General features: G+C 42.6%; 6 protein-coding genes, 1 long non-coding RNA gene and 1 pseudogene across 7 annotated transcripts; 1 reads left to right on the forward strand and 7 right to left on the reverse strand.

Annotated features, from left to right (window-relative positions):
• Positions 1 to 997: 997 nt before the first annotated feature.
• On the reverse strand, positions 998 to 1,761 carry LOC113466942. Its single transcript, XR_003391183.1, has 2 exons — positions 1,699 to 1,761; positions 998 to 1,136 (listed from the first exon to the last, which is right to left on the reverse strand). It is a non-coding gene; the product is annotated as an uncharacterized LOC113466942 (long non-coding RNA).
• Positions 1,762 to 1,795: 34 nt separating this feature from the next.
• Positions 1,796 to 2,845, reverse strand: LOC113466956. Its single transcript, XM_026822810.1, has 3 exons — positions 2,796 to 2,845; positions 2,609 to 2,680; positions 1,796 to 2,015 (listed from the first exon to the last, which is right to left on the reverse strand). Exons 1-3 carry the CDS (start codon positions 2,843 to 2,845, stop codon positions 1,796 to 1,798), a joined length of 342 nt encoding a protein of 113 aa, XP_026678611.1.
• On the reverse strand, positions 2,723 to 3,992 carry LOC103508456. Its single transcript, XM_008473007.2, has 2 exons — positions 3,914 to 3,992; positions 2,723 to 3,235 (listed from the first exon to the last, which is right to left on the reverse strand). The coding sequence occupies exons 1-2, from the start codon at positions 3,990 to 3,992 to the stop codon at positions 2,937 to 2,939; spliced, it is 378 nt and encodes a 125-aa protein (XP_008471229.1). The 3' UTR covers positions 2,723 to 2,936.
• Positions 3,993 to 4,800: 808 nt separating this feature from the next.
• LOC113466944 (paraplegin-like) lies at positions 4,801 to 5,376 on the reverse strand. Its single transcript, XM_026822785.1, has 2 exons — positions 5,292 to 5,376; positions 4,801 to 4,956 (listed from the first exon to the last, which is right to left on the reverse strand). The coding sequence occupies exons 1-2, from the start codon at positions 5,346 to 5,348 to the stop codon at positions 4,801 to 4,803; spliced, it is 213 nt and encodes a 70-aa protein (XP_026678586.1). The 5' UTR covers positions 5,349 to 5,376.
• Positions 5,377 to 5,536: 160 nt separating this feature from the next.
• On the reverse strand, positions 5,537 to 12,060 carry LOC103508472. The gene is made up of 6 exons (XM_026822824.1): positions 12,052 to 12,060; positions 10,882 to 11,113; positions 9,650 to 9,779; positions 9,117 to 9,200; positions 5,900 to 6,033; positions 5,537 to 5,687 (listed from the first exon to the last, which is right to left on the reverse strand). Exons 2-6 carry the CDS (start codon positions 11,025 to 11,027, stop codon positions 5,537 to 5,539), a joined length of 645 nt encoding a protein of 214 aa, XP_026678625.1. The 5' UTR covers positions 11,028 to 11,113; positions 12,052 to 12,060.
• Positions 12,061 to 12,241: 181 nt separating this feature from the next.
• Positions 12,242 to 13,306, forward strand: LOC103508481 (annotated as a pseudogene).
• A 352-nt stretch (positions 13,307 to 13,658) lies between these two features.
• Positions 13,659 to 17,110, reverse strand: LOC103508492 (uncharacterized protein MAL13P1.304-like). The gene is made up of 3 exons (XM_008473046.1): positions 14,954 to 17,110; positions 14,419 to 14,607; positions 13,659 to 13,919 (listed from the first exon to the last, which is right to left on the reverse strand). Exons 1-3 carry the CDS (start codon positions 17,108 to 17,110, stop codon positions 13,659 to 13,661), a joined length of 2,607 nt encoding a protein of 868 aa, XP_008471268.1.
• A 256-nt stretch (positions 17,111 to 17,366) lies between these two features.
• On the reverse strand, positions 17,367 to 27,102 carry LOC103508503 (uncharacterized protein MAL13P1.304-like). The gene is made up of 8 exons (XM_026822839.1): positions 26,787 to 27,102; positions 25,905 to 26,078; positions 24,533 to 24,705; positions 23,811 to 23,944; positions 23,145 to 23,317; positions 22,072 to 22,227; positions 18,914 to 20,067; positions 17,367 to 18,882 (listed from the first exon to the last, which is right to left on the reverse strand). The coding sequence occupies exons 1-8, from the start codon at positions 27,033 to 27,035 to the stop codon at positions 17,367 to 17,369; spliced, it is 3,729 nt and encodes a 1,242-aa protein (XP_026678640.1). The 5' UTR covers positions 27,036 to 27,102.
• Positions 27,103 to 27,712: the final 610 nt, after the last annotated feature.

Below are 27,712 nucleotides of genomic sequence, written 5' to 3' on the forward strand. Positions count from 1 at the left end.
CAGCGCGTGCCCTGACTCATGAAATGCCACCTGACGGCAGACAAGAGATGCAAATTTATTCACAGTAAGCAGTGAGCTTTAGGACCCACTTTCGAAGGACCCTATGGGATTTCGAAGTGTCGATAGGGCTAAAAATCTAATGGGTAAACTAATGTAAATGTGTTAAACTTGTAAGCCAAATTGAACAAAAGCAGACCAAGCAACGAGAGCTAACCTAAATGCGGGGGACTTATCAGTCTTATCCCAGCTGGATATCGGCGTACAAAAAAAAAAAAAACACACACATTTTTGAGGCTTACTTGGAGGGGCAAACAGCCCTAAAATTTGGGTTAAGCTTATACGAATCTATCCACACACACATTTTTGAGGCTTACTTGGAGGGGCAAACAGCCCTAAAATTTGGGTTAAGCTTATACGAATCTATCCTATGATACAAATTTCTTGACCCCGCCGGGAATCGAACCCGGGTCTCCCGCGTGCAAGGCGAGCGCAGTGACCACCACGCCATGGGAGCTGACTAACCAATCAAATTGCTTGATTCGACCCCCGGCATTAAGGGCAAAACAAACAAACAAACTTGGAGGGACTTACCTCTTCTTTATTGTAGAGCTTCTGTTCGGAGGGTGTGTACTGGGCAAATCCCAGGGCTAGAGAGGTGCGAGGTACAATGGTCACTTTGAGTAGGGCATCTGTATGGGGTAGTAGCCAACCAACCAGCGCGTGCCCTGACTCATGAAATGCCACCTGACGGCAGACAAGAGATGCAAATTTATTCACAGTAAGCAGTGAGCTTAGGACCCACTTTCGGAGGACCCTATGGGATCTCGAAGTGTCGATAGGGCTAAAAATCTAATGGGTAAACTAATGTAAATGTGTTAAACTTGTAAGCCAAATTGAACAAAAGCAGACCAAACCAATCAAATTGCTTGATTCGACCCCCGGCATTAAGGGCAAAACAAACAAACAAACTTGGAGGGACTTACCTCTTCTTTATTGTAGAGCTTCTGTTCGGAGGGTGTGTACTGGGCAAATCCCAGGGCTAGAGAGGTGCGAGGTACAATGGTCACTTTGAGTAGGGCATCTGTATGGGGTAGTAGCCAACCAACCAGCGCGTGCCCTGACTCATGAAATGCCACCTGACGGCAGACAAGAGATGCAAATTTATTCACAGTAAGCAGTGAGCTTAGGACCCACTTTCGGAGGACCCTATGGGATCTCGAAGTGTCGATAGGGCTAAAAATCTAATGGGTAAACTAATGTAAATGTGTTAAACTTGTAAGCCAAATTGAACAAAAGCAGACCAAGCAACGAGAGCTAACCTAAATGCGGGGGACTTATCAGTCTTATCCCAGCTGGATATCGGCGTACAAAAAAAACACACACATTTTTGAGGCTTACTTGGAGGGGCAAACAGCCCTAAAATTTGGGTTAAGCTTATACGAATCTATCCCAGCAGGATGAACAAGACATATTTTTGTCTAAGTAGACTCCGTGACCTTATGGGTATCACACAAAACTTGCACGCCGAAGGTCCCGGGTTCGATTCCTGGCGGGGTCGAATATATTTCGGGCTCTGTACTTAAGAGTTCAAGGTGCATCATTGGTAATCCTCTGATATCCACAAAAGTTGTGAAAGTTTCTGCTTTACCACAAATAATTTGATTTTTATTTCCTACTATAAAATTATTTCTCACTTACCACTTCCTTTTCCCCCGGTGATAGCGTGGATGTTCGTTTCTCAGTGCCCCCCACCAGCCTAAAAAAAAAATATTATTATAGAGATCTCAGAAAGATATTACCTACCCAGTTCAATAGAATACTCTTCCTCCAGCTTCTTCCGCAACATGACCTCCTTCTCCAGGTTGAGTTTCAGGTTGAGAATATCGTCATATATCTCCTGTGGTATATTGTGTGACTGATTCACATTGCTCGCTGTGGACGTCTGGGGGAGGAAGTTCTGCTTCTTCATCATTTTGAAACTGGCCGGGATGTTCAGGTTTCGGCCTTCCTCGGAACTGTTTCGGAAAAAGACACTTGGGTTTAAAAGGTGGAACTAACTTGATAAAACACCTCGAAATGATATTTAACCTGTAGGTCATCATTAAAGGACATTTGACGATCAGCTGATGAGCAAAGTTCTTTAATAAAACTAGCCATTAGTCAACATGTTGTAAAAGTACCTACTTGAGTATATTTTGTACTTAAGTACTGCCTTCAAGTATGTACTTTGACTAAAAATACTTCTTTTTCGACTGAAAACAACAGAAAATCAACTGTAAACTGTACTACTAGGTACATACCCACCTACCAACATATTAGAATGGAATATACCTTGTTTATCCTGCCCGAATAGGACTGAAAAGTGACTTTACCCCAGCAGTCTAAACAAGATCTCTTGTATTTGATGGGTTAAAGATTAATACATGTATCTGGTTTGACATGGCTCTGGCAAGGCATCGAAGTAAGATACTATATGTTTAGTATCTTCAGACTGATACATCAGACAAATACATGATCAGAAGGTATTCACTCACAGCCCCTCAATTTCCTTTAACAACCACCTCACTCTGGTCCCATCTATCGGATACCGAGCTCCCTCTTTACTCACTCAATATTAGCGCTGGGAAGCAGCTCAATTTCGTACACAAAAAGTCCACTCTGAGGCTTAGATGAAGATCGCCTCGATGAGGCGAATAACTTACAGGTAACGAGCTATAAGTTGGCCTCTAAACTCGGGATGCGCAGTGAACCAGTTTTAAAAAAGGCGGCATGATATTTTTAATGTGACTTCTCACGTTAGATTTTTGTACGTGATGTTTGTTATGTAAGCGATGAGCCGCCACATTATCCTTTACATTTATGCGTCGGAGGGGAAATCCAGGGGTCAACTTATAGCTCGTTACCTGTACAAGTATCTACAAATCTACGAAATCACATTATTCACTAGTCTCTGCGATCTCCCTATTAACGCTGTCGATCAGTTGCTTCCGCGCCAATTTCTTGTCGCTCTCGTAAGCGCGGAGTTGCGTTTCCATCTTGACAATGTGCAGTTCCCGATTCTTGAGCTCGGATTTCAGCTTGGTGATTTCGTGCAGCAGAATTTGCCGCTCCAAGTCGAGTTCCTTTTTGTGCCGCAGTTCCGCGTCTATTTTGAGGACTTTTTCCTTGCGTAGACATTGCTCTTGTTTCTTCAATTCCTCCGCGTGCTTGATCTCCATGTCCTGCAGTTTCCGTCCTGCGGGAATAGGGAATAGAAAAGAATCGTTGATACAGCTCCCTCTATCAAGGTGTGTCCACTGTGCAAACATGGTCGATCGGCCGTTGATCGATGAGGTGACTATGTTGTCGAGGCAGTGTGTAAAGTTCAGTCGACATCGATCGATGGCCAGTCGACTGTATGTGGACACACCTTCAAACCTCTTCCTCGTCTTTTCCCTTGCCCAGCCCTAGAGTGGTTGCTTCTGGGCTGACATTTGGTTTTGGCTACAAAAATTCAAGAGTGGATGCCCTTCGCGCTCAGCCTTTGCTGTCTGTTTATAGTCCTTTTATCAAAGATTGTACCTTGGAACCACTTTCGCATTACTCCAAGGCACATTCTTTTACATCCATGCCTACCCAAGAACGGAAAAGTTCGGTCAGAAATTTCTGCTCTGGCTGAGATTCGAACCCAGAACCTCCAGGTTGAGAGTCAGTGCTCTTGACCACTCACCCACAGATGTGGGCCATTTATCAAACTTAATGCTAAAAAAAGTTCATGTTTAATGTTATAGTGTCAAGCTATAAAGTAATACTCGTATAAAGACAAGAGGATCCTTCCTAAGCTAAACTGTGCTTCTAAGAAAGACATTACTCGTATTATAGAGATTTTTAAAAAAAAATATTATTATAGAGATCTAAGAAAGATATTACCTACCCAGTTCAATAGAATACTCTTCCTCCAGCTTCTTCCGCAACATGACCTCCTTCTCCAGGTTGAGTTTCAGGACGATCATCATGAAGGAGGACAAAATGATTTTTGTTTCCAGATCAAATATATTTTCAATGATTTTTGTTTCCAGATCAAATATAGTGATCTCATGAAGGAAGACCCTGCAGTGAAGGAATACTACCTCAGTCCTGAACAGCATGCAGAACATATCAAGAGAAGGAAAGCCGGACTGGCCTCAGCTTATGATCTATAAGAACATACCCTTCTTATATGTATAATTGTATAACAATAATATCTCAACAACACTACTCCACTCTTCTTCATATGATGTATAATTCTATACCATTAATATTTCAATTCTTTTCACCACATTCAACTCACTTTAATCACACACATCCCATGAAATTTGATGAATCTTCGAATAACACAAAACATAAATGTCGTAAAATTCTGTAGGAAAAAATATATTGCTTACTTATACTGCTCGCATAGGTCTGAAAAGTCCCTTTACTCCAGTAGTAGGCTACTGGGTACTATTATTGTGGTCGAATTCTCAAATTATACCTATTGAGGATAAAATTCCATACCTCGCCTCGGATGGCAATGAACCCACGCCCTCCTGTTTACCAGGCGAGCGTCTTGACCACTACAGAACCGAGGCAGGAAAAGAAAGCAGCACGCGATTGAACTGATTATGTTCGTTCTCGGAACGGCTGGCTTTCTCCTATCCTGTCTTTCTTCTCTCTTCAGTGTCGGGACGATAAGACCTTAGCAGTTCTATTCTATTCTATTGTTCCCTCTATCAAACTTCTTTTGAAAAATAACAAGAACAAAATTAGACAATCCAGATAACAGGTTTAAACGTATACAACTCACCTAACTCTGGCAGCCCCCAGGCCGCCAATCATCTCGATAAACTCCGATCCATTCATAGACAGGAATGGTACGTTTGCCTCTGTGGCTACTGCCTTGGCTAGGAGGGTTTTACCACAGCCGGGCGGGCCTAACAATAGGGCTCCTTTCGGCACCTATAAGCAGAGAAAGTGGTTAAATTAATAAACTTTGGTTAAAAAAAAAAAAATGTCTCAAGTTTCAACTACATCACAACGCTAAGAAAAACTCCTCTTCTACTTCGCCTTTTCCCGTGTTCAAACGGGGTCGGCTTTTTTCGTTAGCTCCTCAATCATCCTTAGGGTGGTTGCTTTGGGCTGACATTTGGTTGTGTTTACAAAAAAATTACGAGTGGATGCCCTTCACACTCAACCTTTGCTATTTCTTTAGCAAGGAAAATTTCAGGCTAGTATCCTCCCTGTTTAAAGTCAACCAGCCAAACGCTAAAAACTAAAATAAGCATCAAACTGACCTTGGCTCCCAAGTTCTGATAATACTCGGGTCGTTTCAGATAGTCGACAAACTCCATGACTTCTACCTTGGCTTCTCGTAGTCCTGGAGATTTTATCCTGAACGGATAAGGTTTGCTCTCGGAACGGCTGGCTTTCTCCTATCCTGTCGTCCTTCTCTCTTCGATTTAGGGACGATAAGACCTTAGCAGTTACAGTTCCCTCTATCAAACCTCTTGGAAAAAAATCCTTCCTTCCCCAAGTGATATTAAATGAGAGTTCCCACTACGCATGACATGATTTTTTTCCGAACAACAAGTGGGAACCTTTTTTTTTCGAAGAAAAGCGTTTGGTGATTCACCTTGGTATACAGTGAGGTCAGATGGTTGATCTCAGCCTGATAGTTCTGGTTCTGATAGGACAATTCTAAGCATCCTTTTCTTATTATTAACGATTCAAGGAAACAACTATATTCTTCTTTTTCTTATGTTAGGTAACACCTCCGTAGGTGTCTACAATGAGAAAAATAAATTTTAACCCTACTAAAAAATGACTACAAAAATATAGATATACCTACTAAACGAAAGGTAACAATAAAATTAATTAAATAATGTAGAAAAGGAGATGATAGGACAGGGTATTAACCAGTGCAAGATGGTGGGCTATAGTGGCCTCGTGCTTCGCCACTGTTTCCTCCAGGGCACTAACAGTGTCGGACTTCAGGGCCAGGGATTGGGTGGCATCCGCCAGCTGGTATTCGAGCACCTGAGAACGAGAAATTGTACTGTAGCGCCGCAGGCGAAGTTTTTCAAAAAAATATTCTCCAAATTTTATTGTTTGTAGCTAACAATAAAGGGAGCAAATAAATTATATCACACTAGGCACTCCGGAAGTCTCGGGTTCTATTCCCGGCATGGTCGAAGTTTTTTTCGTCTATGCTTAGAGTTCAAGGTGTACCCAGCTTTGTAAAGGACATTTTTTTATGGTGGGCAATGGGCATTGAACCTGGGATCTTCTGCAAGTCAAACAAGTGTGTTGAATGATACTGAAGGCTATTTTTTTTTTATTTTTTTGGTGTGGATTTCTTTGGTGATTGTGATGGTGGTAGTTTGCATTATTTGTTAAATAAAAGATCAATAAATGGTACGAAATGTAAGCGCTAGGTCGCGGGTTCGATTCCCGCCCGGGGCGGATTTTATCCTGATGGGATAATGTTCGTTCTCGGAACGGCTGGCTTTCCTGATTGGACAAAAAAAAAATGAAATTGGACATTTTTTCTACATTAGACGCATGTGGTCTGTGTCGTAGCATGCCCATACCGTAGTAAGCCTCTCATCAGATGGGCGAGAAGAGACACAATACTTCCCATTTAGGTGATGAGTCAACACGAGAACACCAGAAAGTAACCCGTTGAAATATTTTTTTGTCAAATCTGGTGTGAACATCACACGACTTTCTATTACATTAAACTTCTCAACTGTAAGTCGGACAGTTCTAAAAGTTTCACCATTCGATTCGGCGTGAAAAATCCCATGGGATCAACTATTCACATGCTTACTTGTTAATGGTTCACAAATAAAAGGGAAATTTGTTGACACAATGAAAAATCACATGGGATTAACTATTCACTTGCTTATTTGGTAACGGTTCACGAATAAAAGGGAAATTTGTTGACACAAGGAGTATCGAACCCGCAACTTCTCAACTGTAAGTCAGAGAGTGCTAAAAGTAGCACCATTCGATTCCGCGTGAAAAATCGGGATTAACTATTCACTTGCTTATTTGGTAACGGTTCACGAATAAAAGGGAAATTTGTTGACACAGGGAAGTATCGAACCCGCAACTTGTTGATCACTCAAGCACTTCAAATCTTTATCAATCAACTCATGAATAACACATAGAAAATCTCAGATAAATCACTTACCAGAGGAGTACAATTCGTGATACATCTGATGTTTCTCACTCAACAGTTGATCACTCAAGCACTTCAAATCTTTATCAATCAACTCGTGAATCTTATTCTCTCCGTACGTCCTCGGTCGATTGCACTCATGGGCGCCATTTTGTGGAAAACTTCCGCCATTTTGTTGAAAACTACCGCCATTTTGTGGAAAGGAATGATGGTGCTGAGGGTTGATGGAAAGTTCTTCAATGGCGCGGTCGTAACAAGCGAGCTGGTCTTTGATACGGGATCCATCGTTTTGTTCTGAAAAGAAAATTTCCAATTTAGATCACAAATTAGGTCAGTCAGAGGAAGACTATTTGTAATATTGAATTTAAACAAATTCCTTTCCTTCTCTTACCTTATGGCCAGTCTAGTTAGGTTGGAGCAGAGAACGTCTGCCTTGTAAGCGCCTAAGGGCTAGGTCGTGGGTTCGATTCCCATCCGGGGCGGACTTTATCCCAATCAGCTAAGGTTCTTTCTTGGAACGGCTGGCTTTCTCCTATCCTGTCTTCATTCTCTCCTTCTTTCGGGACGATAAGACCTAGGCAGTTACATCCTGTCCTTCTCCTCTTTTCGATTTGGGGACGAAGTCGATAGGACCTTGGCAGTTACTGTCTATCAAACTTAAAAAGAAGAAGTTACTTTGGTATCAACAGGGCATGAGGTACACAATATATTGTAGGCCTGCCTGGAAGGGACTGACAAGAAATGCCGACCCTATTTAATTAAGAAAAGGCTGGGAAGAAGAAGACTTTAGTACTTACCACTCAAAGAGTACGCGTAGTCCCGATAGGAATGGAACTCAGTACATTGAGATGAGTGTGAGTCTCCCCTGCAGTTATGACATGGGTGTGAGTGTGTCTCACCACCTCCCTCACTGGAGTTCATATTCACCTCCACAACCAGGTTGTTCTCATCCAGAACGGAATGGAGTTGATAGTCTGAAAAGTATATCTCACAGACTGAAAAGGCCGCTATTAAGGGTTCAGTAACTCTGTTTATTAATATTTTTCAAAGGAAAAGAGTCCTCTTTTTCCGTTGACTTTTTTTTCTATCTTTTGGAAATGAGGGAAAAATAAAAAAAATTGTGCATATTTAATCTAAAATAGAGAGTAGGTATTTTGTTGAGAAAAAAAAAGCTCAAAAGGAATGCGCGCTTCTCAGAACTTTACCTTTCACCAAGTAGTTGAAAATTTGTTCAAAAGTATAATTGATAAATTATGTAGATCAATCGTCTTCAGAAGTGTGTTTTTTTTTTTTTTTGAAGAGGTTTGACAGAGGGAACTGTAACTGCTAAGGTCTTATCGTCCCGAAATCGAAGAGAGAAGGAAGACAGGATAGGAGAAAGCCAGCCGTTCCGAGAACGAACATTATCCCATCAGGATAAAATCCGCCCCGGGCGGGAATCGAACCCGCGGCCTAGCGCTTACAAGGCAGACGCACTACCAACTAAGCTAACTAACTTTTAAAAGTGCGATAATAAGTTGTAATAATATCCACTTAATAGTTGTGAGATAATGTTACGTATAGGTACTTGGGAAGTAGGCATTGGTAGAAACATTATTATCAATCTATAACTAGGTATATTCTATAGGTATCCCAATACTTTTTGTGACCTACCTAACCCACCTACCTTCGAGTGTACTAGTCCTAATGGCATGACACACGGCCTACATTAAAATTAAATGTACACTAATGGAAAGGCACTAAGTCTGCGTAGTGTGTCATTGCTACTTCCAACCTACCTTTATAGCTTACCTACCTTTAAAAACATCAACAACAACAATAACAACAACAACAACAACAACAACAACATCAAAAAAAAAAAAAAGTACGAAACTTACAATAGAAATTTAACTGAAGGCTATGTTTTTAAAAGACATATTACATATACCGCTCTTACCTCTACTCGGGACCGTAGCACACCGACTGCCTCCTCTAGTCTTCCCCTCTCCAGAGTTGTTTCTCTCAATATACTAGTGGTACTCTGAAATACAGTGGGAATGCAAAATAAGGGAAAAGACACGATCCGTCTCAATTTCTGGTGGAATATTCGTCTCAGTGAAAAGGTATTGCATGATTCATGTACTGAATTTTTTTCTCAAATAAAGTCCATCCTTTATTCGTCTCAGGGAGCGATGCGAAGCTTCAAAAATATGCCGAAATGACCATAGGTTTTTTCCCCCTTTTTTGAAGAGGTTTGTTAGAGGGAACTGTAACTGCTAAGGTCTTATCGTCCCGAAATCGAATAGATAAGGAAGACAGGATAGGAGAAAGCTTTTCCGAGAACGAACTTAAAAAGGATAAAATCCACCCCGGTCGGGAATCGAACCCGCGGCCTGGCGTTTACAGACGCGGTACCAACCAAGCTACTAGGTTGGCAAACCATAAGTTTGAAAGAGAACGCCACTGTATAAACAGCAAAAGGTCTATTACCTTCAAGGGATTCAGATGTTTGGGCGTGGTGTTCCTATGATTCTCAGATGGGTCTGAGCTACTAGTGGTAGACATGGAGTCTTCTCTGATACACCCTTGGCCCTGGTTGGGACTTGACACAGCCGATTTACTGAGAACATAACAAAGAGGAAGAACACAAGATAGAGTCTGGAACTTCAAGGTCGTCTAGAATGAGAAAACGTCAGCTCGTATGGCGTAGTGGTCACTGCAATCGCCTTGCACGCGGGAGGCCCAGGTTCGATTAATTCTGAGACTGGCTGTTGCGCGCCTCACGCAGCCTCGAGCCTGAGGAAAATGGGCACGCAGCCTGAGGAAAATGAGTAGCTATCTATCTATCTATCTATCTATCTATCTATCTATCTATCTATCTATCTATCTATCTATCTATCTATCTATCTATCTATCTATCATCTCAATCCAAGGATTGGTTGGCAACTCTTCTCCATGCTTCATCTCTTCAGCTTACTGTAGGAATCTGTGCCAGCATACTCCATGAACTGCTCCATGAGTAGCTATATGTAATATAAATGCGCATAGCGACCGGTGCCAGCATGGTAGGTAAACATTGGGCGCTGAATTTTTGGGCCCTCTCTCTCTTTCTCTCTCTCTCTCCCTCCATTTCTGACCTTTCCTCTCCCAAAGTCCCTCTGTTCCTCTCTCTTTTTCCTCTCCCCCTCTATTTCTTCCTCTCTCTCCTCTTTCTACCCTTCACTCTACCAACTTTACTCCAATCACATCTCTTCTCTCCCCACCTCTCTTTGCCTCTCTCTCCTCCTCTTCCTCTTTAACCATTTCTCTCTGTCTCTTTCTCTCTCCTCCTCTTCCTCTTTACCCAGTTCTCTCTCTTTCTTTCTCTCTCTCTAACATCTGCTTAAGGCGACAATGAGTGGGATTATTCTAAGAGTGAAAAAGGGAGAGGGAGAGAGAGAAAGGGATATTTGGAAAACCAGTCGCTATGCCCGACTAGTTCCAGTATGGTGGGTGGATAAACATTGGGTGTAAGGAATAATGAGCCAGACACTAGACTAGTCCACTCCCTGTTCAAAGTCCGCCAGCCAGACCAACTAATGGCACAAGCTCCGCATCCGTGGCACAAGCTCTGCTTATACGGATAATGGGTATACCATTTATAAAAATTCAGTATGTTCTGTGTGTTATATTGAAAATAATAAATGGAAGCTTAATAAATAATGAACCAATATAGAACTTACTCTTCATTATAGATCACAGTATTCTGTCGCACGCACGAGAAGCGACCGCCCCCTCCTCCCTCCTCACTGGCCCAAAATGGCGGATCCCCCTCCTCTCCTGAATCTTCCCCTCCTTTGTCTTCGTCGGCCAAGTCTATATTGGTCATGGATACCAGGAGCTTTCGTTTCTTATCCTCAGATGAGAGAAGGCGATCTAGATCTGAATCCCCTGGCGACCGATTCACTGAATCACCTGCAATAATAGAAAAGAATCATATAGTGAAGTGCAAGTGTTTCCCCAGAACTGTCTCAGTGGAGTCAACACTGTGGATGCTTCCACTCTAGGCAAGTACAGAGAGCTGGGCTTGAAGTTAATATCAAGGGGAGATGTAGCTGTTATCGTGTTAGCAGGAGGTCAAGGGACACGGCTCGGGGCGGACTATCCCAATAGAATAGAATCAATAAAGATTCAAGTCTATATTGGTCATGGATACCAGGAGCTTTCGTTTCTTATCCTCAGATGAGAGAAGACGATCTAGATCCGAATCCCCTGGTGAGCAATTCACTGAATCACCTGCAATAATAGAATAGAATCATAATACAATAGAATAGAATACATCTGATGTTAAAAAAAAAGAAAAAAAGATGAGTGTTTCACCGCCGTTTTTATTTCGTAGCGATGAAAGAACTGCTACATTAGACGCATGTAGTCTGTGTCGTAGCATGCCCATCCCTTAGTCTCATCAGATGAGCGAGAAGAGACACAATACTTCCCATTTAAGCGCTGGGTCAACACGAGAACACCAGAAAGTAACCCGTTGAAATCGAAAAACAAGTACAAATTTTTGTCGATGGTGGGATACGAACCCGGAACAGTTGATCACTCAATCATTTCAAATCTTTATCAATCAACTCGTGAATAACACATAGGAAATCTCAGATAAATCACTTACCAGAGGAGTACAACTCGTGATACATCTGATGTTTCTCACTCAACAATTGATCACTCAAGCACTTCAAATCTTTATCAATCAACAATCAACTCATGAATATCACATAGAAAATCTCAGATAAATCACTTACCAGAAGAGTACAACTCGTGATACATCTGATGTTTCTCACTCAAGCACTTCAAATCTTTATCAATCAACTCATGAATAACACATAGAAAATCTCAGATAAATCACTTACCAGAGGAGTACAACTCAGTGAAGTGCAAGTGTTTCCCCCGAACTGTCTCAGTGGAGTCAACACTGTGGATGCTTCCACTCTAGGCAAGTACAGAGAGTTGGGCTTGAAGTTAATATCAAGGGGAGATGTAGCTGTTATCGTGTTAGCAGGAGGTCAAGGGACACGGCTCGGGGCGGACTATCCCAAGGGAATGTACAACATAGGCCTCCCCTCTGGGAAATCCTTGTTCCAAATCCAGGCCGAGAAAATCGACAAACTCATAGAAATCGCGAAGGAGAAGTTCGGTTCAGGCTGTTTGCCTTGGTTTATAATGACGAGTGAGTTGACAGACCGACCCACACGGGAGTACTTTGAGCGGAACGGGTATTTTGGTTTGGATCCCGCCCATGTGATCTTCTTCAAACAGAGGTCCATGCCTTGCTTCTCCCTGAGCGGGGAGATTCTACTTGAAACCCGGGACAGAGTGGCTAGATCTCCTGACGGGCATGGAGGTCTCTACCACGCCCTAGGTGCCACGGGTATCCTAGACACAATGCACACGCGTGGTATCAAACACATTCACGTCTACTGTGTGGATAATATCCTGGTCAAAGTAGGTGACCCTACATTCCTCGGCTATTGCGTAGAGCAAGGCGCTCACTGTGGGGTGAAAGTTGTAGAGAAGATCACCCCAGGTGAAAGTCTCGGTGTACTATGCAATGTGGACGGAAAACACAAAATCGTCGAGTATTCTGAACTGGGCAACTGTTCTGTATTCGAAACTCAAGACCAGACGGGTCGTCTGAAGTTCAACCTGGGGAGTATTTGCAATCACTACTTCAGCTTGGAGTGCCTACAGAGGATGGTCAAGGAGGATGCTGCTCTCAAATTCCACATGGCTAGAAAGAAGATCCCTTGTTTGGATGAGCAAGGGATCAGCCAACGTCCTAACAAACCAAACGGGATCAAACTGGAGAAATTCCTTTTCGATGCATTTCCACTATGCGAGAATCTAGTCGCGTGGGAAGTGACCCGAGATGAGTTCAGCCCACTGAAAAATTCCCCGCTAGATAGCGCCAGTGATAATCCAGTAACATGTTGCCAAGCTGTGCACGCGCTTCATGCGCGATGGATAGAGACGGCAGGGGGCGTGGTGGTGGCGGATGAAACTGGCAACACTGTATGTGAGATAGCGCCACGGGTTAGTTATGAAGGGGAGGGACTGGAGGAGAGGGTGAAGGGGAAAGTACTTCAGACACCTTTACTTCTTGAATAGTGGGGAGAGAATATTGGAAAATAGAACATAATAATTATATTGCTGGTATGACTAATGACTATAATTAGAACATAATATTATGACTAGACAATTACAAATCTGTAGGTCTGTAGAGGCATAGTGTTCTCGGGTAAGTGACTAAAAATAAATAAAATGAAAATTCATTCCTAGCTACGTTTTAAAAACTAAATTTATTCGTTTTATTTCTGATGTCAGCTCCCTTGTTACGTAATATAAATGCGCAGAGCGACCGGTGCCAGCCTGGTAGGTACATTAACATTGGGTGCTGGATTATTGAGATATTTGGAAAATCCTACAATGCTGCAGTGATATTAGTTTTGATTGATAAATATTATATCACAACTTTGGTGCTCACGGCATTTATTTGGTTTATTGGTGGTTTACCTTTACAATTGCTCATCTCAGACACTGTCTCCTCTTCCTCAATACAGGCTAGTTGTTTTTCTCCTCCTCCCGTGCAGAATCCCCCTTCCTCCAGCATATCCTCATCATCCTGAATACTGTCTATACTGCATTGAGTGTCTAACCGTTCCAACATATCGTCTGGAGGGAGGGGTAAATTGTCCTCCGGAGCTCCAAGGGGTAAGTTGGCCTGTGGATAGAAAAAAAGGCTGTCAAGTCTGTAAGAGAAAAAGGGTGTCAAATCTGTACATATGACTCAGGGGACCCTACTGAATACTGTCTATACTACATTGAGTGTCTAACCGTTCCAACATATCGTCCGGAGGGCCTGTGGAAAGAAAAAAAAGGCTGTCAAGTCTGTAAGAGAAAAAGGGTTACAAATCTGTACATATGTATAACTCAGGGGACCCAGAAACGGATATTTCCACCCATTTCCCAATTTTGGGAATTTAATCTTTGCTCTTTAAGTGTGGAGGATGATGTTGTCTGAGTAGTATGCTGTGTCGTTTTGGCAACCCAAACTTTGGGCAGTCCGTCAATAAATTTCATTTTCTCTCTCAACTCAATTACTTTCAGTGGTTGAGTTGACCATATTATAATAATAATGATTACCATGTATTTACAATCAAAAATAAATGAAGGCACAATTTTGCCAATAACAATACCAAAATAAAAGTATTTTAACTTACACCAGATTTGTTTCCAGGCGGTGAGCTGCTATCGTAAGGGGGCAGGGGTAGATTGTCCAGACTCACTAGAGAGGCGGATGAAGGTTGATCGTCGAGAAGGTTGGAGGGGGGCAGAGGGAATTGAAAGTCGGACGGGGGAGGCGGTAGTTCGTCGAACAGATGAACGTTCGGGCCTGGGGCGTCTTTCACCTAAGAGGGAAAAAGAACAGTCCGCTTTTATCAGATTTTTTCTTCCAAGAGGTTTGATAGAGAGAACCGTAACTGCTAAGGTCTTGTCGTCTTAAAATCGAAGAGAGAAGGCAGACAGGATAGAAGAAATCCAGCCGTTCCAAGAACAAACCTTATCCGTTCAGGATAAAATCTTACAAGGCAGACGCGCTACCAACCAAGCTAACTGGGCTCCCAGAGCCAAAAAAACTTCGACGCCACTGGAAATTGAGACTGCTCAAGTAAAGGGACTTTTCAGTCCTATGCTAGCACTGGCAGTATGAACAAGGTATGTATTCTATTCTATTCTATTCTATTCCATCCTTACCTTAGGCGATGCTATGTAAGGCATCGAGTCATCCGACAAATCAAGAGATTTGTGTCTCGGCAAATGTTTCATGGCATTTCTCAACAGTTTCTCATCTTGTAGGTTTCCTAGAGTTTCTTCATCACTATAAGTATCTTCAGTATCACTTGCTTCTTCACTATGTTCTTTATTAATAGGTTCATTGGATAGGTGTGTTTCTAAGAGTTCATTTGATAGGTGTGTTTCTAAGAGTTCATTGGATAGATGTGTTTCTAAGAGTTCTTTTGATAGATGTGTTTCTAAGAGTTCATTTGATAGGTGTGTTTCTAAGAGTTCATTTGATAGATGTGTTTCCAAAAGTTCTTTTGATAGATGTGTTTCCAATAGTTCATTTGATAGGTGTGTTTCTAAGAGTTCATTTGATAGATGTGTTTCTAAGAGTTCTTTTGATAGTTGCGTTTCTAATAGTTCATTTGATAGGTGTGTTTCTAAGAGTTCATTGGATAGATGTGTTTCTAAGAGTTCTTTTGATAGTTGCGTTTCTAGTAGTTCATTTGACAGATGTGTTTCCAATAGTTCATTCTGTTGTATGACATCATTCGCGTTGGAATTGATGTGTTCCAACACCTGGTCTATATTGTTAATCAGATAGTCACAGGATTTGTTCATAAGATCACAAGATTCATTGGTAGTACCAACACAAGAACTGCACACAGTGGAATCAACTTTGTTTGAACTTTCCAAGGACTGGGAGACATCTGTCTGGATGCTGGCCAAGTATTGGTGAACAGCATCTGTATCACTTAGGGGAGGACAGGTTGTATCAATGCTTTCTATGAGAGGGTTACTATTGAAATTATCACAGAGTTTGCTAGGTGGAATATCAGCAATATAAGAACTTGCACTCACCATCTTCATGTCAGTGTCTACATCACTTGGGGCCTGGTTATTCATTTCAGAACCACTATGGATGCGTTTGTCTTCTTTTACTTCACCGATTGCTTTGGGTAAATCACAGAGTGCCTTTTCCACATGTTGTTCAGATTCTATCTCTTTTGTTTCTACTCCATCATTTGAATCAGGTTTAGTCGAATCTTCAGCCAATTCCTTGCTTTTCATTCCACTACTACAGGGCTCATTGCTTTTAACATCATCCAATTTCTCGATCAAAAACTGTCGATGTTCTTTCAGATTATTCTGCAAGATCATCATCTGTATTTCCTCATCTCGTTCGTTGTTGAAAACAAAGCTATCTGGTTCCAAATGTAGTTCTTCCGCGCGGACAATTTCTGTGTCTTTAGCGAATTCGTTAGTATTTTTCGACTTCACTGCTATGTTGTTGCTGTCGGTGGTGGTGTTGTTATTGTTGTTGTTCTTGTTGCTGCTGCTGTTGGTGGTGGTGCTGTTGTTTTTGTTGTTTAACACCTCTTCACTGTTGGTTTTCTTTTCGAAAAACGCTCGCCCTTGTTTGACAACATCTCTTGTGATTTCCATCGCTTCTCCAGCTCTGCTAGATTCCATTTTGGCATCATTCGTTTTACCTAGCACGGTTTCACCACTCACAACCGCAATTCCAGTTTCGTTGACCGTGTCTACATTTTCGTCATCACTAACTTGATTGTCTACGACAACTTTGTTGATTTGATTGACTAGAATATTGTTAGCGAGTTCGTTTAGCAGTGATGAACTATTTGAAGACAAGGATGTGTCGATATCATCTTCATTGGTATCTTCCATATGTTTAGCTGAATCCCCTTTATTTCTATTATTTTCGTCCAAGACATTCGTCACTTCTTCAGGTTGCTTGTTATGGACACCCACATCAGTTCCATCTATGTTTTTCATTTCCCCTACTACACCAGTGCATGCCATCTCACTGCTATATCCCATCTCAGTGCCTCGCATGGCATTTTCAGCTGCTTTGGTACCATTTCGCATGACATTTTCAGCCGTTGTGGTACCATTTCGTATGGCATTTTCAGCTATTATGACACCATTGTCATTTGCAGGTTCTTCGACAGGTGTGCTCGCAATGTTGCTATTGTCGACAAAACTGTCGCGCCTGGACTCCAGAGAGCCCAAGGTGGTGAGGCTTTTCCGTTTCTGAACGGTCTTCATCACTATAAGTATTTTCAGTATCACTTGCTTCTTCACTATGTTCTTTATTAATAGGTTCATTGGATAGGTGTGTTTCCAAGAGTTCATTTGATAGGTGTGTTTCTAAGAGTTCATTTGACAGATGTGTTTCTAAGAGTTCTTTTGATAGATGTGTTTCTAGGAGTTCATTTGATAGGTGTGTTTCTAAGAGTTCATTTGATAGATGTGTTTCTAAGAGTTCTTTTGATAGTTGCGTTTCTAGTAGTTCATTTGACGGTGGCGTTCTGAAAAAGAGAGTCGTGTTGTGTTAGTAGCGAATAACAACTGACAAGTTGTATTAAGCATTAAAAAGTAGTTCATTTGACAGATGTGTTTCCAATAGTTCATTCTGTTGTATGACATCATTCGCGTTGGAATTGATGTGTTCCAACACCTGGTCTATATTGTTAATCAGATAGTCACAGGATTTGTTCATAAGATCACAAGATTCATTGGTAGTACCAACACAAGAACTGCACACAGTGGAATCAACTTTGTTTGAACTTTCCAAGGACTGGGAGACATCGGTCTGGATGCTGGCTAAGTATTGGTGAACAGCATCTGTATCACTTAGGGGAGGACAGGTTGTATCAATGCTTTCCATGAGAGGGTTACTATTGAAATTATCACAGAGTTTGCTAGGTGGAATATCAGCAATATTAGAACTTGCACTCACCATCTTCATGTCAGTGTCTACATCACTTGGGGCCTGGTTATTCATTTCAGAACCACTATGGATGCGTTTGTCTTCTTTTACTTCATCGATTGCTTTGGGTAAATCACGGAGTGCCTTTTCCACATGTTGTTCGGGTTCTATCTCTATTGTTTCTACTCCATCATTTGAATCAGGACTATGTTTATTCGAATCTTCAGCCAATTCCTTTCTTTTCATTCCACTACTACAGGGCTCATTGCTTTTAACATCATCCAATTTCTCGATCAAAAATTGTCGATGTTCTTTCAAATTATTCTGCAAGATCATCATCTGTATTTCCTCATCTCGTTCGTTGTTGAAAACAAAGCTATCTGCTTCCAAATGTAGTTCTTCCGCGCGGACAATTTCTGTGTCTTTAGCGAATTCGTTAGTATTTTTCGACTTCACTGCTATGTTGTTGCTGTCGATGGTGGTGGTGCTGTTGTTTAACACCTCTTCATTGTTGGTTTTCTTTTCGAAAAACGCTCGCCCTTGTTTGACAACATCTCTTGTGATTTCCATCGCTTCTCCAGCTCTGCTAGATTCCATTTTGGCATCATTCGTTTTACCTAGCACGGTTTCACCACTCACAACCGCAATTCCAGTTTCGTTGACCGTGTCTACATTTTCGTCATCACTAACTTGATTGTCCACGACAACTTTGTTGATTCGATTAACTAGAATATTGTTAGCGAGTTCGTTCAGCAGTGAGGAGCTATTTGAAGACAAGGATGTGTCGATATCATCTTCATTGGTATCTTCCATATGTTTAGCTGAATCCCCTTTATTTCTATTATTTTCGTCCAAGACATTCGTCACTTCTTCAGGTTGCTTGTTATGGACACCCACATCAGTTCCATCTATGTTTTTCATTTCCCCTACTACACCAGTGCATGCCACCTCAGTGCTATATCCCATCTCAGTGCCTCGCATGGCATTTTCAGCTGCTTTGGTACCATTTCGCATGGCATTTTCAGCCGTTGTGGTACCATTTCGCATGGCATTTTCAGCCGTTGTGGTACCATTTCGCATGGCATTTTCAGCTATGACACCATTGTCATTTGCAGGTTCTTCGACAGGGGTGCTCGCAATGTTGCTATTGTCGACAAAACTGTCGCGCCTGGACTCCAGAGAGCCCAAGGTGGTGAGGCTTTTCCGTTTCTGAACGGCCGATTGCTTTGGGTAAATCACAGAGTGCCTTTTCCACATGTTGTTCAGATTCTATCTCTTTTGTTTCTACTCCATCATTTGAATCAGGTTTAGTCGAATCTTCAGCCAATTCCTTGCTTTTCATTCCACTACTACAGGGCTCATTGCTTTTAACATCATCCAATTTCTCGATCAAAAACTGTCGATGTTCTTTCAGATTATTCTGCAAGATCATCATCTGTATTTCCTCATCTCGTTCGTTGTTGAAAACAAAGCTATCTGGTTCCAAATGTAGTTCTTCCGCGCGGACAATTTCTGTGTCTTTAGCGAATTCGTTAGTATTTTTCGACTTCACTGCTATGTTGTTGCTGTCGGTGGTGGTGTTGTTATTGTTGTTGTTCTTGTTGCTGCTGCTGTTGGTGGTGGTGCTGTTGTTTTTGTTGTTTAACACCTCTTCACTGTTGGTTTTCTTTTCGAAAAACGCTCGCCCTTGTTTGACAACATCTCTTGTGATTTCCATCGCTTCTCCAGCTCTGCTAGATTCCATTTTGGCATCATTCGTTTTACCTAGCACGGTTTCACCACTCACAACCGCAATTCCAGTTTCGTTGACCGTGTCTACATTTTCGTCATCACTAACTTGATTGTCTACGACAACTTTGTTGATTTGATTGACTAGAATATTGTTAGCGAGTTCGTTTAGCAGTGATGAACTATTTGAAGACAAGGATGTGTCGATATCATCTTCATTGGTATCTTCCATATGTTTAGCTGAATCCCCTTTATTTCTATTATTTTCGTCCAAGACATTCGTCACTTCTTCAGGTTGCTTGTTATGGACACCCACATCAGTTCCATCTATGTTTTTCATTTCCCCTACTACACCAGTGCATGCCACCTCAGTGCTATATCCCATCTCAGTGCCTCGCATGGCATTTTCAGCTGCTTTGGTACCATTTCGCATGGCATTTTCAGCCGTTGTGGTACCATTTCGCATGGCATTTTCAGCTATGACACCATTGTCATTTGCAGGTTCTTCGACAGGGGTGCTCGCAATGTTGCTATTGTCGACAAAACTGTCGCGCCTGGACTCCAGAGAGCCCAAGGTGGTGAGGCTTTTCCGTTTCTGAACGGTGTTGTTGTTGACGGTGGCGTTCTGAAAAAGAGAGTCGTGTTGTGTTAGTAGCGAATAACAACTGACAAGTTGTATTAAGCATTAAAATGTGATGATGATGATGATGATGTCAGCTTTCCGTGTTGTTAAAGGAATTTTAATTGTGTTAAGCATAAATGCTTGTCACAAATGTCGTTCCCCGCTAAATACACAACGCTAAATTTTATGACTTGACTTAGACTCGAACCACCAACCTCCGGGTCCGAAGTCCACCGTGCTAAACACTACACCACTGAGGTTGGTTGTTATTTTACTAGTAACATAAGCACACAAGTATAAAAATGTGTCACAAATATCGTTCCATGATGAGTTGACTTGGGCGGAATGCACACTGGAGAAACGTGTTTCATGTAACGCGTTACATGAAACTGGGTTTCATAAAACCGATAGATACGATTAACACAGCGTAGTGCACTGCGTTTCATGAAATGCGTTCCTCCAGAGTGCATTCCGCTTTAGACTCGAACCACCAATATCTACAATGTTTGAAGGAGAAGAGTGACAAACAACAGGAATGAGGTGCAATAGTCCTACATTTTTATGACTTGACCTAGACTCGAACCACCAACCTCCGGGTCCGAAGTCCACCGTGCTAAACACTACACTACTGAGGTTGGTTGTTATTTTACTGGTAATATGAGCACGCAAGTATGAAAATGTGTCACAAATATCGTTCCATGATGAGTTGACTTGGGCGGAATGCACACTGGAGAAACGTGTTTCATGCAACGCGTTACATGAAACTGGGTTTCATGAAACCGATAGATACGATTAACACAGCGTAGTGCACTGCGTTTCATGAAATGTGTTCCTCCAGTGTGTATTAAGGAGTGCGGTAGCGCTCCACCCCGCCAAGTCAAGAAAGTTTGACCGCTTCCGCTTTAGACTCGAACCACCAATATCTACAATGTTTGAAGGAGAAGAGTGACAAACAACAGGAATGAGGTGCAATAGTCCTACATACTCGACTCCGCACACAGGAATTTCGCCAGAAAAGACCCCCCATTTCAATGTAATGTAATGTAGACTCGAACCACCAACATCTAGATTCTAGAGTCTAGACCCATCAGTCGGCACTACAGAGACAAAACCACGTGAATTAACCCGAATTTTACATTCAAAAACCCACCACGCTCGCCGTTGCTTAACTGACCTGCGTGTCAATCATGCCGGACTGGATCAGGTCCCAGCTCCGTGGTGGTTTGAGAGGAGGCGGGGTAACACAGGACAGCGGGGAATCATGGGCCGAAATGTCCTTCTTGCTCACTATGCTCACTTCAATCTGATGTTCTACCTCGCTGTTATTGTTCTACAACAGAGGAGAATCTGAAGTTGATAATGTTTCCTGAACGGCATACAAGTAGCATTCAGTCAAGTAGCATAACAGGAAAATAATAATAATAATAATAATAATAATAGTGCTTATTTATACTGCTCGAATAGGACTGAAAAGTCCCTTTACTCCAGCAGTAGGCTATCTAAACGGCATACAAGTAGCATTCAGTCAAGTAGCATAACAGGAAAATGATTGGAATATTATGTCTTCACTTACCCTAGTCAAGTGAAGACATGCCCCCAATCATTTTCCTGTTTGAATCTGAAGTGTTACTGTGTGCTCCTAGAAACGACATATTGAAAAAAAAAAAAAAAAAGCTGTCAGAAAATAGAATACCTACATACGTATACCTTGTTAATTTTGCTGGAAAAGGAAAAGAAGAAAGAAAATTTTCTAGGTAGGTACATACATGGTAACGTGCTTGCTTGTCATTGCAGAAGGTCCTGGGTTCAATAGTCCTCGCGAGGCTGAGTGCACCCTGAGGTTCGGGAATTTCGCCAGAAAAGACCCCCCATTTCAATGTAATGTAGACTCGAACCACCAATATCTAGATTCTAGACCCATCAGTCGGCACTACAGAGACAAAACCACTTGATTTCTCCTGAATTTTACATTCAAAAACCCACCACACTCGCCGTTGCTTAACTCACCTGCGTGTCTATCATGCCGGACTGGATCAGGTCCCAGCTCCGTGGTGGTTTAAGGGGAGGCGGGGTAACACAGGACAGCGGGGAATCATGGGCCGAAATGTCCTTCTTGCTCACTATGCTCACTTCAATCTGATGTTCTACCTCGCTGTTATTGTTCTACAACAGAGGAGAATCTGAAGTTGATAATGTTTCCTGAACGGCATACAAGTAGCATTCAGTCAAGTAGCATAACAGGAAAATGATTGGAATACTATGTCTTCACTTACCCTAGTCACCCTAGTCAAGTGAAGACATGCCCCCAATCATTTTCCTGTTTGAATCTGAAGTGTTACTGTGTGAACGACATATATATATATATAAAAAAAAAAAAAACTGTCAGAATAGAATACCTACATACGTATACCTTGTTAATTTTGCTGGAAAAGGAAAAGAAGAAAGAAAATTTTCTAGGTAGGTACATACATGGTAACGTGCTTGCTTGTCATTGCAGAAGGTCCTGGGTTCAATAGTCCTCGCGAGGCTGAGTGCACCCTGAGGTTCCTGAACTCTAAGCAGAGAGACGAAAAAACTTCGATCCCGCCGGTAATCGAACCCGGGACCTCCGGAGTGCTATACCCCCTAAGCCACGGAGACAACAGTCATGGTGTGTTTCACCAATAACTTAATGAGAGATTTCACTAATGGGAAAATTTTCAATAATCCAAAAAGGAGTTTTTAATAATGATCCAAACCGCCAAACGGGAGTTTTTAAAAACTCCTCCTTTTTGGTTCACCAAAAACTCCTTTTTGGGTAACTAAAAACTTTTTTTGGGTGATTGAAAAATCTCCCATTAGTGAAATCTCTCATTAAGTCATTGGTGAAGAAGACACATGCTCATGTGGGGCTCTACAAGATATGGTCCACTTACTGGTCTGTCCTGATCTTGAGACACCCTGTACACAACAAGACCCAATAGCAGCCAATGAAACCGCAAATGAGACTGCAACACACTGGCACAATATTTGACTTTGACATTGGTTTTTCCGAACACGGACAGTAAGTAAGTATTGGTGAAACCCACCATCGGACTTACAATATTCGGATCTAGGGACGTATCCACATCGGACAGTTCAGAATCTTCTCCTATAGTGTCCAACATGTCCAGTTTCTCCGTGGACATGGATGTCTTGGGTCGTGGTATCTGCGCCAGTTGTTTGGCAATCTCCTGGTGGCCTCCTATCATGGCGTAGTCCGAAGCCGTCCAACCTGACAACAGACAAAAAAAGCGGTTCAGTGGAAGAGTAAGACTTGGAAAAATGGTCCAATTGGGTACCAAAGTTCACGAGTGAAGGTGCTTTAGGTGATAATGAAAACGATCACGAGTGAAGGTGCTTTAGGTGATAATGAAAACGATATTAATGACTTCTTCTTTTTCTTCTTCTTTCACTTTACCTCTTCTGAAGCTCATTTCTTCTCTTTTGGCGTGATAGCACCTGTACTAAACCTTGAAGAGGGGAAATCGTCTCAGTTTCGGAAAGGAAAATTTATTTCATTTAATATATCTTATTATCGGCTAAGCTAAGAATAAAAAGTCCCATTATATTGCCAACAGTTTATTAAGGAGCGCGGTAGAGTCAAGAAAGTTTGACTGCGCTACTAGAGATATTATACGCCACAGACCATGTAGCCATTTTCAGGTAGCTATAGAGGAAAAACTACCAATGATGGAAGAAAATAATAAAAATTCGAGTTCTCTTACCATTGCTATCACAGCAGTCCAAGTGAGATCCGTGCTGCAGGAATATATGAATGAGTTGAATGTTGCCAACTCGTGCCGCTAGCATTAGGGGGGTCCGCTGTAACCTGTCCGGTACATTGACAGCAGCACCATCCCTGAAAAGAGACGAAACAGCGGTGGATCAGTGCAGAGTCTTCTTCTTCGCCTTTTCCCGTGTAAAGACGGGGTCGGCGTTTTTCGTCAGGCTCTCAATCAGCCCTAACTAGGGTGATTGCTTTAGGCTAACATTTGGTTTTGGACATAAATTTTACGAGTGGATGCCCTTCGCACTCAACCTTTGCTATTTCTTTAGCAAGGGAAAAGCAAGTAAAGAGTAAGACTTAGTAAAAAGGGTTCGATTGTGTCCCAAATTTCAGGAGTGAAGGTTCTTTATCTTTAGGTGATAATCATAGACTCTTCTTAAGTGGAAGGTAAACACCAGGCGAGGTTAACGCCGGAGGCGTTCTCTACCACCTAACCCTTACAGCTTTATTATTATGTGGTCAAGTTCTCTAATAAATGAGGATTTCCATGCCTTGGTTGGGATCGAACCCACGCCCTCCTGTTTACCAGGCGAGCGTCTTGACTACTAAGCCACCGAGGCAGTTGGCTAAGACTAAAAAGTCCCATTATGCCAAAAGTTTACAACGAAAATTCGTGTTATCTTAATCTTACCGTTGCTATCACAGCAGTCCAAATGAGACCCGTGTTGTAGGAAAATATGAATGAGTTGAATGTTGCCAACTCGTGCCGCTAGCATTAGGGGGGTCCGCTGTAACCTGTCCGGTACATTGACAGCAGCACCATATTTGAGCAATAGACTGACCAGTTCCTTGTGTTCACCTAACGTGGCGATGTGTAGTGGCACCTCACCTTGCTGGAATGATAATAATACCGTCAAGAGGTTACCATAAAGTCCAAGACAAAATGGCCTGCAAGATGGCTGACTCCAAGAAAAATGTCAATTTCCAACCCATCTATCCTTACGAACATTGTTTGTTCCCGGATAGATGGACAGTATGTGCCGTTCTTACGATTGTGTGAACGTGAAAATAAAGGCCATCAAAATAGTAATTAATCAACTATTTTTTTTATTATTTGAGGTGAAGCTAAAAGCCTTTTCAACATTTTTGTGGAAACCAAGCACAGCGCAGAGTTTGACTATGACGGGAATCGAACCCGGGACCTTCTGCATGGCAAGCAAGCGCGTGACCACTTGGCGAACCGTGTCCCACTGCATGTTACGACACAGGCCAAATATTTCAACGGGTTACTTTCTGGTGTTCTCGTGTGGACCCAGGACCATGGGAAGTATTGTCTCTTCTCGCCCATCTGATGAGCTATTATTTGAGGTGAAGCTAAAAGCCTTTTCAACATTTTTGTGGAAACCAAGCACAGCGCAGAGTTTGACTATGACGAGAATCGAACCCGGGACCTTCTGCATGGCAAGCAAGCGCGTGACCACTTGGCGTACCGTGTCCCACTGCATGTTACGACACAGATCAAATATTTCAACGGGTTACTTTCTGGTGTTCTCGTGTGGACCCAGGACCATGGGAAGTAGTGTCTCTTCTCGCCCATCTGATGAGCAATATGAGCATGTTACGGGATGGTTATGTTACGACACAGACCATACGAGTCTAAAGTAGCAGTTGTTTCAGCAGTAAAGTAGCTGCGAAATGCTAAAAGCAACCAGAATAATCCTAGGATTCCTAGGGCCAGCCACTCACTATCAGGTAGAACTGATAGATACACCTGATCAGGTCCGCCTATCAGGTCTACCTGATACTTGATGAGCCATGTCACGGGATGGTTATGTTTCGACACAGACCATACGAGTCTAAAGTAGCAGTGGTTTCATTGCTGCGAAATGCTAAAGGCAACCAGAATAATCCTAGGGCCAGCCACTCACTATCAGGTAGAACTGATAGATACACCTGATCAGGTCCGCCTATCAGGTCTACCTGATACTTGATGAGCACACACACTATCAGGTAGATCTGACAGGCGGACCTGATCAGGTGTACCTTTCAGGTGTACCTGATGGTGAGTGGTTGGACTAGGTGAGGCACTCACGTTGTTAAATATGGACAAATCCGCTCCCTTCTTGAGAAGCAAGGCAGCGATGTTGAAGTAGCCTTGCCTTGTTGCCAAGTGTAGCGCGGTGTTGCCGTTATCGTCCGTACTGTCTATGTCAGCGCCACGTTCCAGCATCAGATGCGTGCAATCCGTGTTGCCACATTGTACAGCCTGAAATAGACAGTCGATAGTTATTTATCAAAGTTTGGAGCCAAAGCAAAGGCCTCAAAGCGATTACTCTAAAGCTGATTGAGAGGCCGACAACAGGATAGCAGAAAGCCAGCCGTTCCGAGAACGAACCTTAACTGTTTAGGCCAGTCACTCACTATCAGATAGACCTGACAGGTACATCAGGTCCGCCTGTCAGGTCTACCTGATACCTGATGAGCACACACACACACACACACACTGAGGTAGGCCTGACAGGTACGTCTGAAAAGGTCCCTTATCAGGTCTACCTGATGAGCACACGCACCATCAGGTAGACCTCACGAGCGCACCTGATAGTGAGTGGCTGGCCTTAGGATAAAATCCGGCCCGCGCGGGAATCGAATTCGCGACCTAGCGCTCACAGGGCAGACCAACGTGAGGTAGGCCTGACAGGTACGTCTGAAAAGGTCCCTTGTCAGGTCTACCTGATGAGCACACGCTCCATCAGGTAGACCTCACAGGCGGACCTGATCAGGTGTACTTGTGAGGTCTACCTGATAGTGAGTGGCTGGCCTTAGGATAAAATCCGGCCCGCGCGGGAATCGAATTCGCGACCTAGCGCTCACAGGGCAGACCAACGACCAATCAAGCAAACTTGCGGTAATGCAAAAGCGGTTCCACCTTGGAACACAACCTAAAAAAAAAGGCTGCCCCCTTTCTTTCTCTTACCTTATGGAACGCGGTAAACCCGTCCTTGTCCATAATATCCATCCTAGCCTTGTTGTTGAGCAAAAACCAGACGATGTTCGTGTGCCGCTGAGTGATGGCAAAATGCAGAGCGGTACGACTCATCTCATCCACTGTGTCTATGTCTGTGCATTTCAGAGCCAGCTTCAACTTGTCCATGTTACCTGCGAGGAAGAGGGAAATCCAAATAATATGCAATATCATAAAGTAACTGATAAAGAGTATGGCCATGTATTACTTATTCATATTGAGATTATTTGTGTTTATGTCAATAAAAAATGGTTATTGTCTATTAAAAAAAAAGAAAACTCGTTAAAATATTTGCAATCGAAAAACGAGTACAATGTTTTCGTCGATGGTGGACATCGAAACTGGGCCCTTCTTACGTCAAGCAAGTGTGTTCCAAATGGACTAACCGTCTCGTATTTATTTACAAAATTCAACTTCATTAAATACTGAACATCCAGTCTATTCCTAGCGTTGGATAAGGAGGAGTGAAGTCGTCAACAACGTTAGTAACAGCAACACGTTCACTTCTTCGGGACGCGGAACGGTTTCAGCAGCTTCTTGCTTCTCAACGAGATAATGCTCCATTGAGGATGCTTCTATCCATGAGCGTGGTTTATTTTTTCTTGGGTTGGGACTCCGTTGTGTACGCCTACCAACCGTGAAGAGTCAACACGTTCACTTCTTCGGTACGCGGAACGGTTTCAACAGCTTCTTGCTTCTCAACGAGAGTATACCCGGCCTAAGGGGCGGCGGTTCTCCGTACCGTTCCAACGTTCTAATCTTCTTCCGAATCGGAGTCACCGAATCTTCGCCCGGGATGTCAAACGAACGAGAAAACTGGGCACCAAACTCCCGCTCCCGGCCGACACTATTTGGAGTACTAGTGAGGAGAGAGGAAC

Source organism: Diaphorina citri, unplaced genomic scaffold, assembly GCF_000475195.1.
Source record: "Diaphorina citri unplaced genomic scaffold, Diaci psyllid genome assembly version 1.1 scaffold19, whole genome shotgun sequence".
Lineage (NCBI taxonomy): Eukaryota > Metazoa > Arthropoda > Insecta > Hemiptera > Psyllidae > Diaphorina > Diaphorina citri.

Coding starts and splice junctions, on each gene's coding strand:
- LOC103508472 (XM_026822824.1), bottom strand. CDS start 11,027: ATGACCAATATAGACTTGGCCGACGAAGACAAAGGAGGGGAAGATTCA. Junction 9,780..10,881: donor ACTGTGATCTATAATGAAGA/GTAAGTTCTATA, acceptor TTATGTTCTCAG/TAAATCGGCTGTGTCAAGTC. Junction 5,688..5,899: donor GCACTGGTTAATACCCTGTC/CTATCATCTCCT, acceptor CTTAGAATTGTC/CTATCAGAACCAGAACTATC.
- LOC103508503 (XM_026822839.1), bottom strand. CDS start 27,035: ATGGCCATACTCTTTATCAGTTACTTTATGATATTGCATATTATTTGG. Junction 23,945..24,532: donor CATATTTTCCTACAACACGG/GTCTCATTTGGA, acceptor GTCTCTTTTCAG/GGATGGTGCTGCTGTCAATG. Junction 20,068..22,071: donor CCGGCATGATAGACACGCAG/GTGAGTTAAGCA, acceptor TCTCTTTTTCAG/AACGCCACCGTCAACAACAA.
- LOC103508456 (XM_008473007.2), bottom strand. CDS start 3,992: ATGATCGTCCTGAAACTCAACCTGGAGAAGGAGGTCATGTTGCGGAAG. Junction 3,236..3,913: donor AGAGTATTCTATTGAACTGG/GTAGGTAATATC, acceptor CTATTCCCGCAG/GACGGAAACTGCAGGACATG.
- LOC113466944 (XM_026822785.1), bottom strand. CDS start 5,348: ATGGAGTTTGTCGACTATCTGAAACGACCCGAGTATTATCAGAACTTG. Junction 4,957..5,291: donor ATCAGAACTTGGGAGCCAAG/GTCAGTTTGATG, acceptor CTCTGCTTATAG/GTGCCGAAAGGAGCCCTATT.
- LOC103508492 (XM_008473046.1), bottom strand. CDS start 17,110: ATGAACCTATTAATAAAGAACATAGTGAAGAAGCAAGTGATACTGAAA. Junction 14,608..14,953: donor CTTACATAGCATCGCCTAAG/GTAAGGATGGAA, acceptor TTTCCCTCTTAG/GTGAAAGACGCCCCAGGCCC. Junction 13,920..14,418: donor CGCCTGGAAACAAATCTGGT/GTAAGTTAAAAT, acceptor TTCTATCCACAG/GCCAACTTACCCCTTGGAGC.
- LOC113466956 (XM_026822810.1), bottom strand. CDS start 2,845: ATGTGGCGGCTCATCGCTTACATAACAAACATCACGTACAAAAATCTA. Junction 2,681..2,795: donor ATCACGTACAAAAATCTAAC/GTGAGAAGTCAC, acceptor CGCCTCATCGAG/GCGATCTTCATCTAAGCCTC. Junction 2,016..2,608: donor CTTCCCAGCGCTAATATTGA/GTGAGTAAAGAG, acceptor TTTCCGAAACAG/TTCCGAGGAAGGCCGAAACC.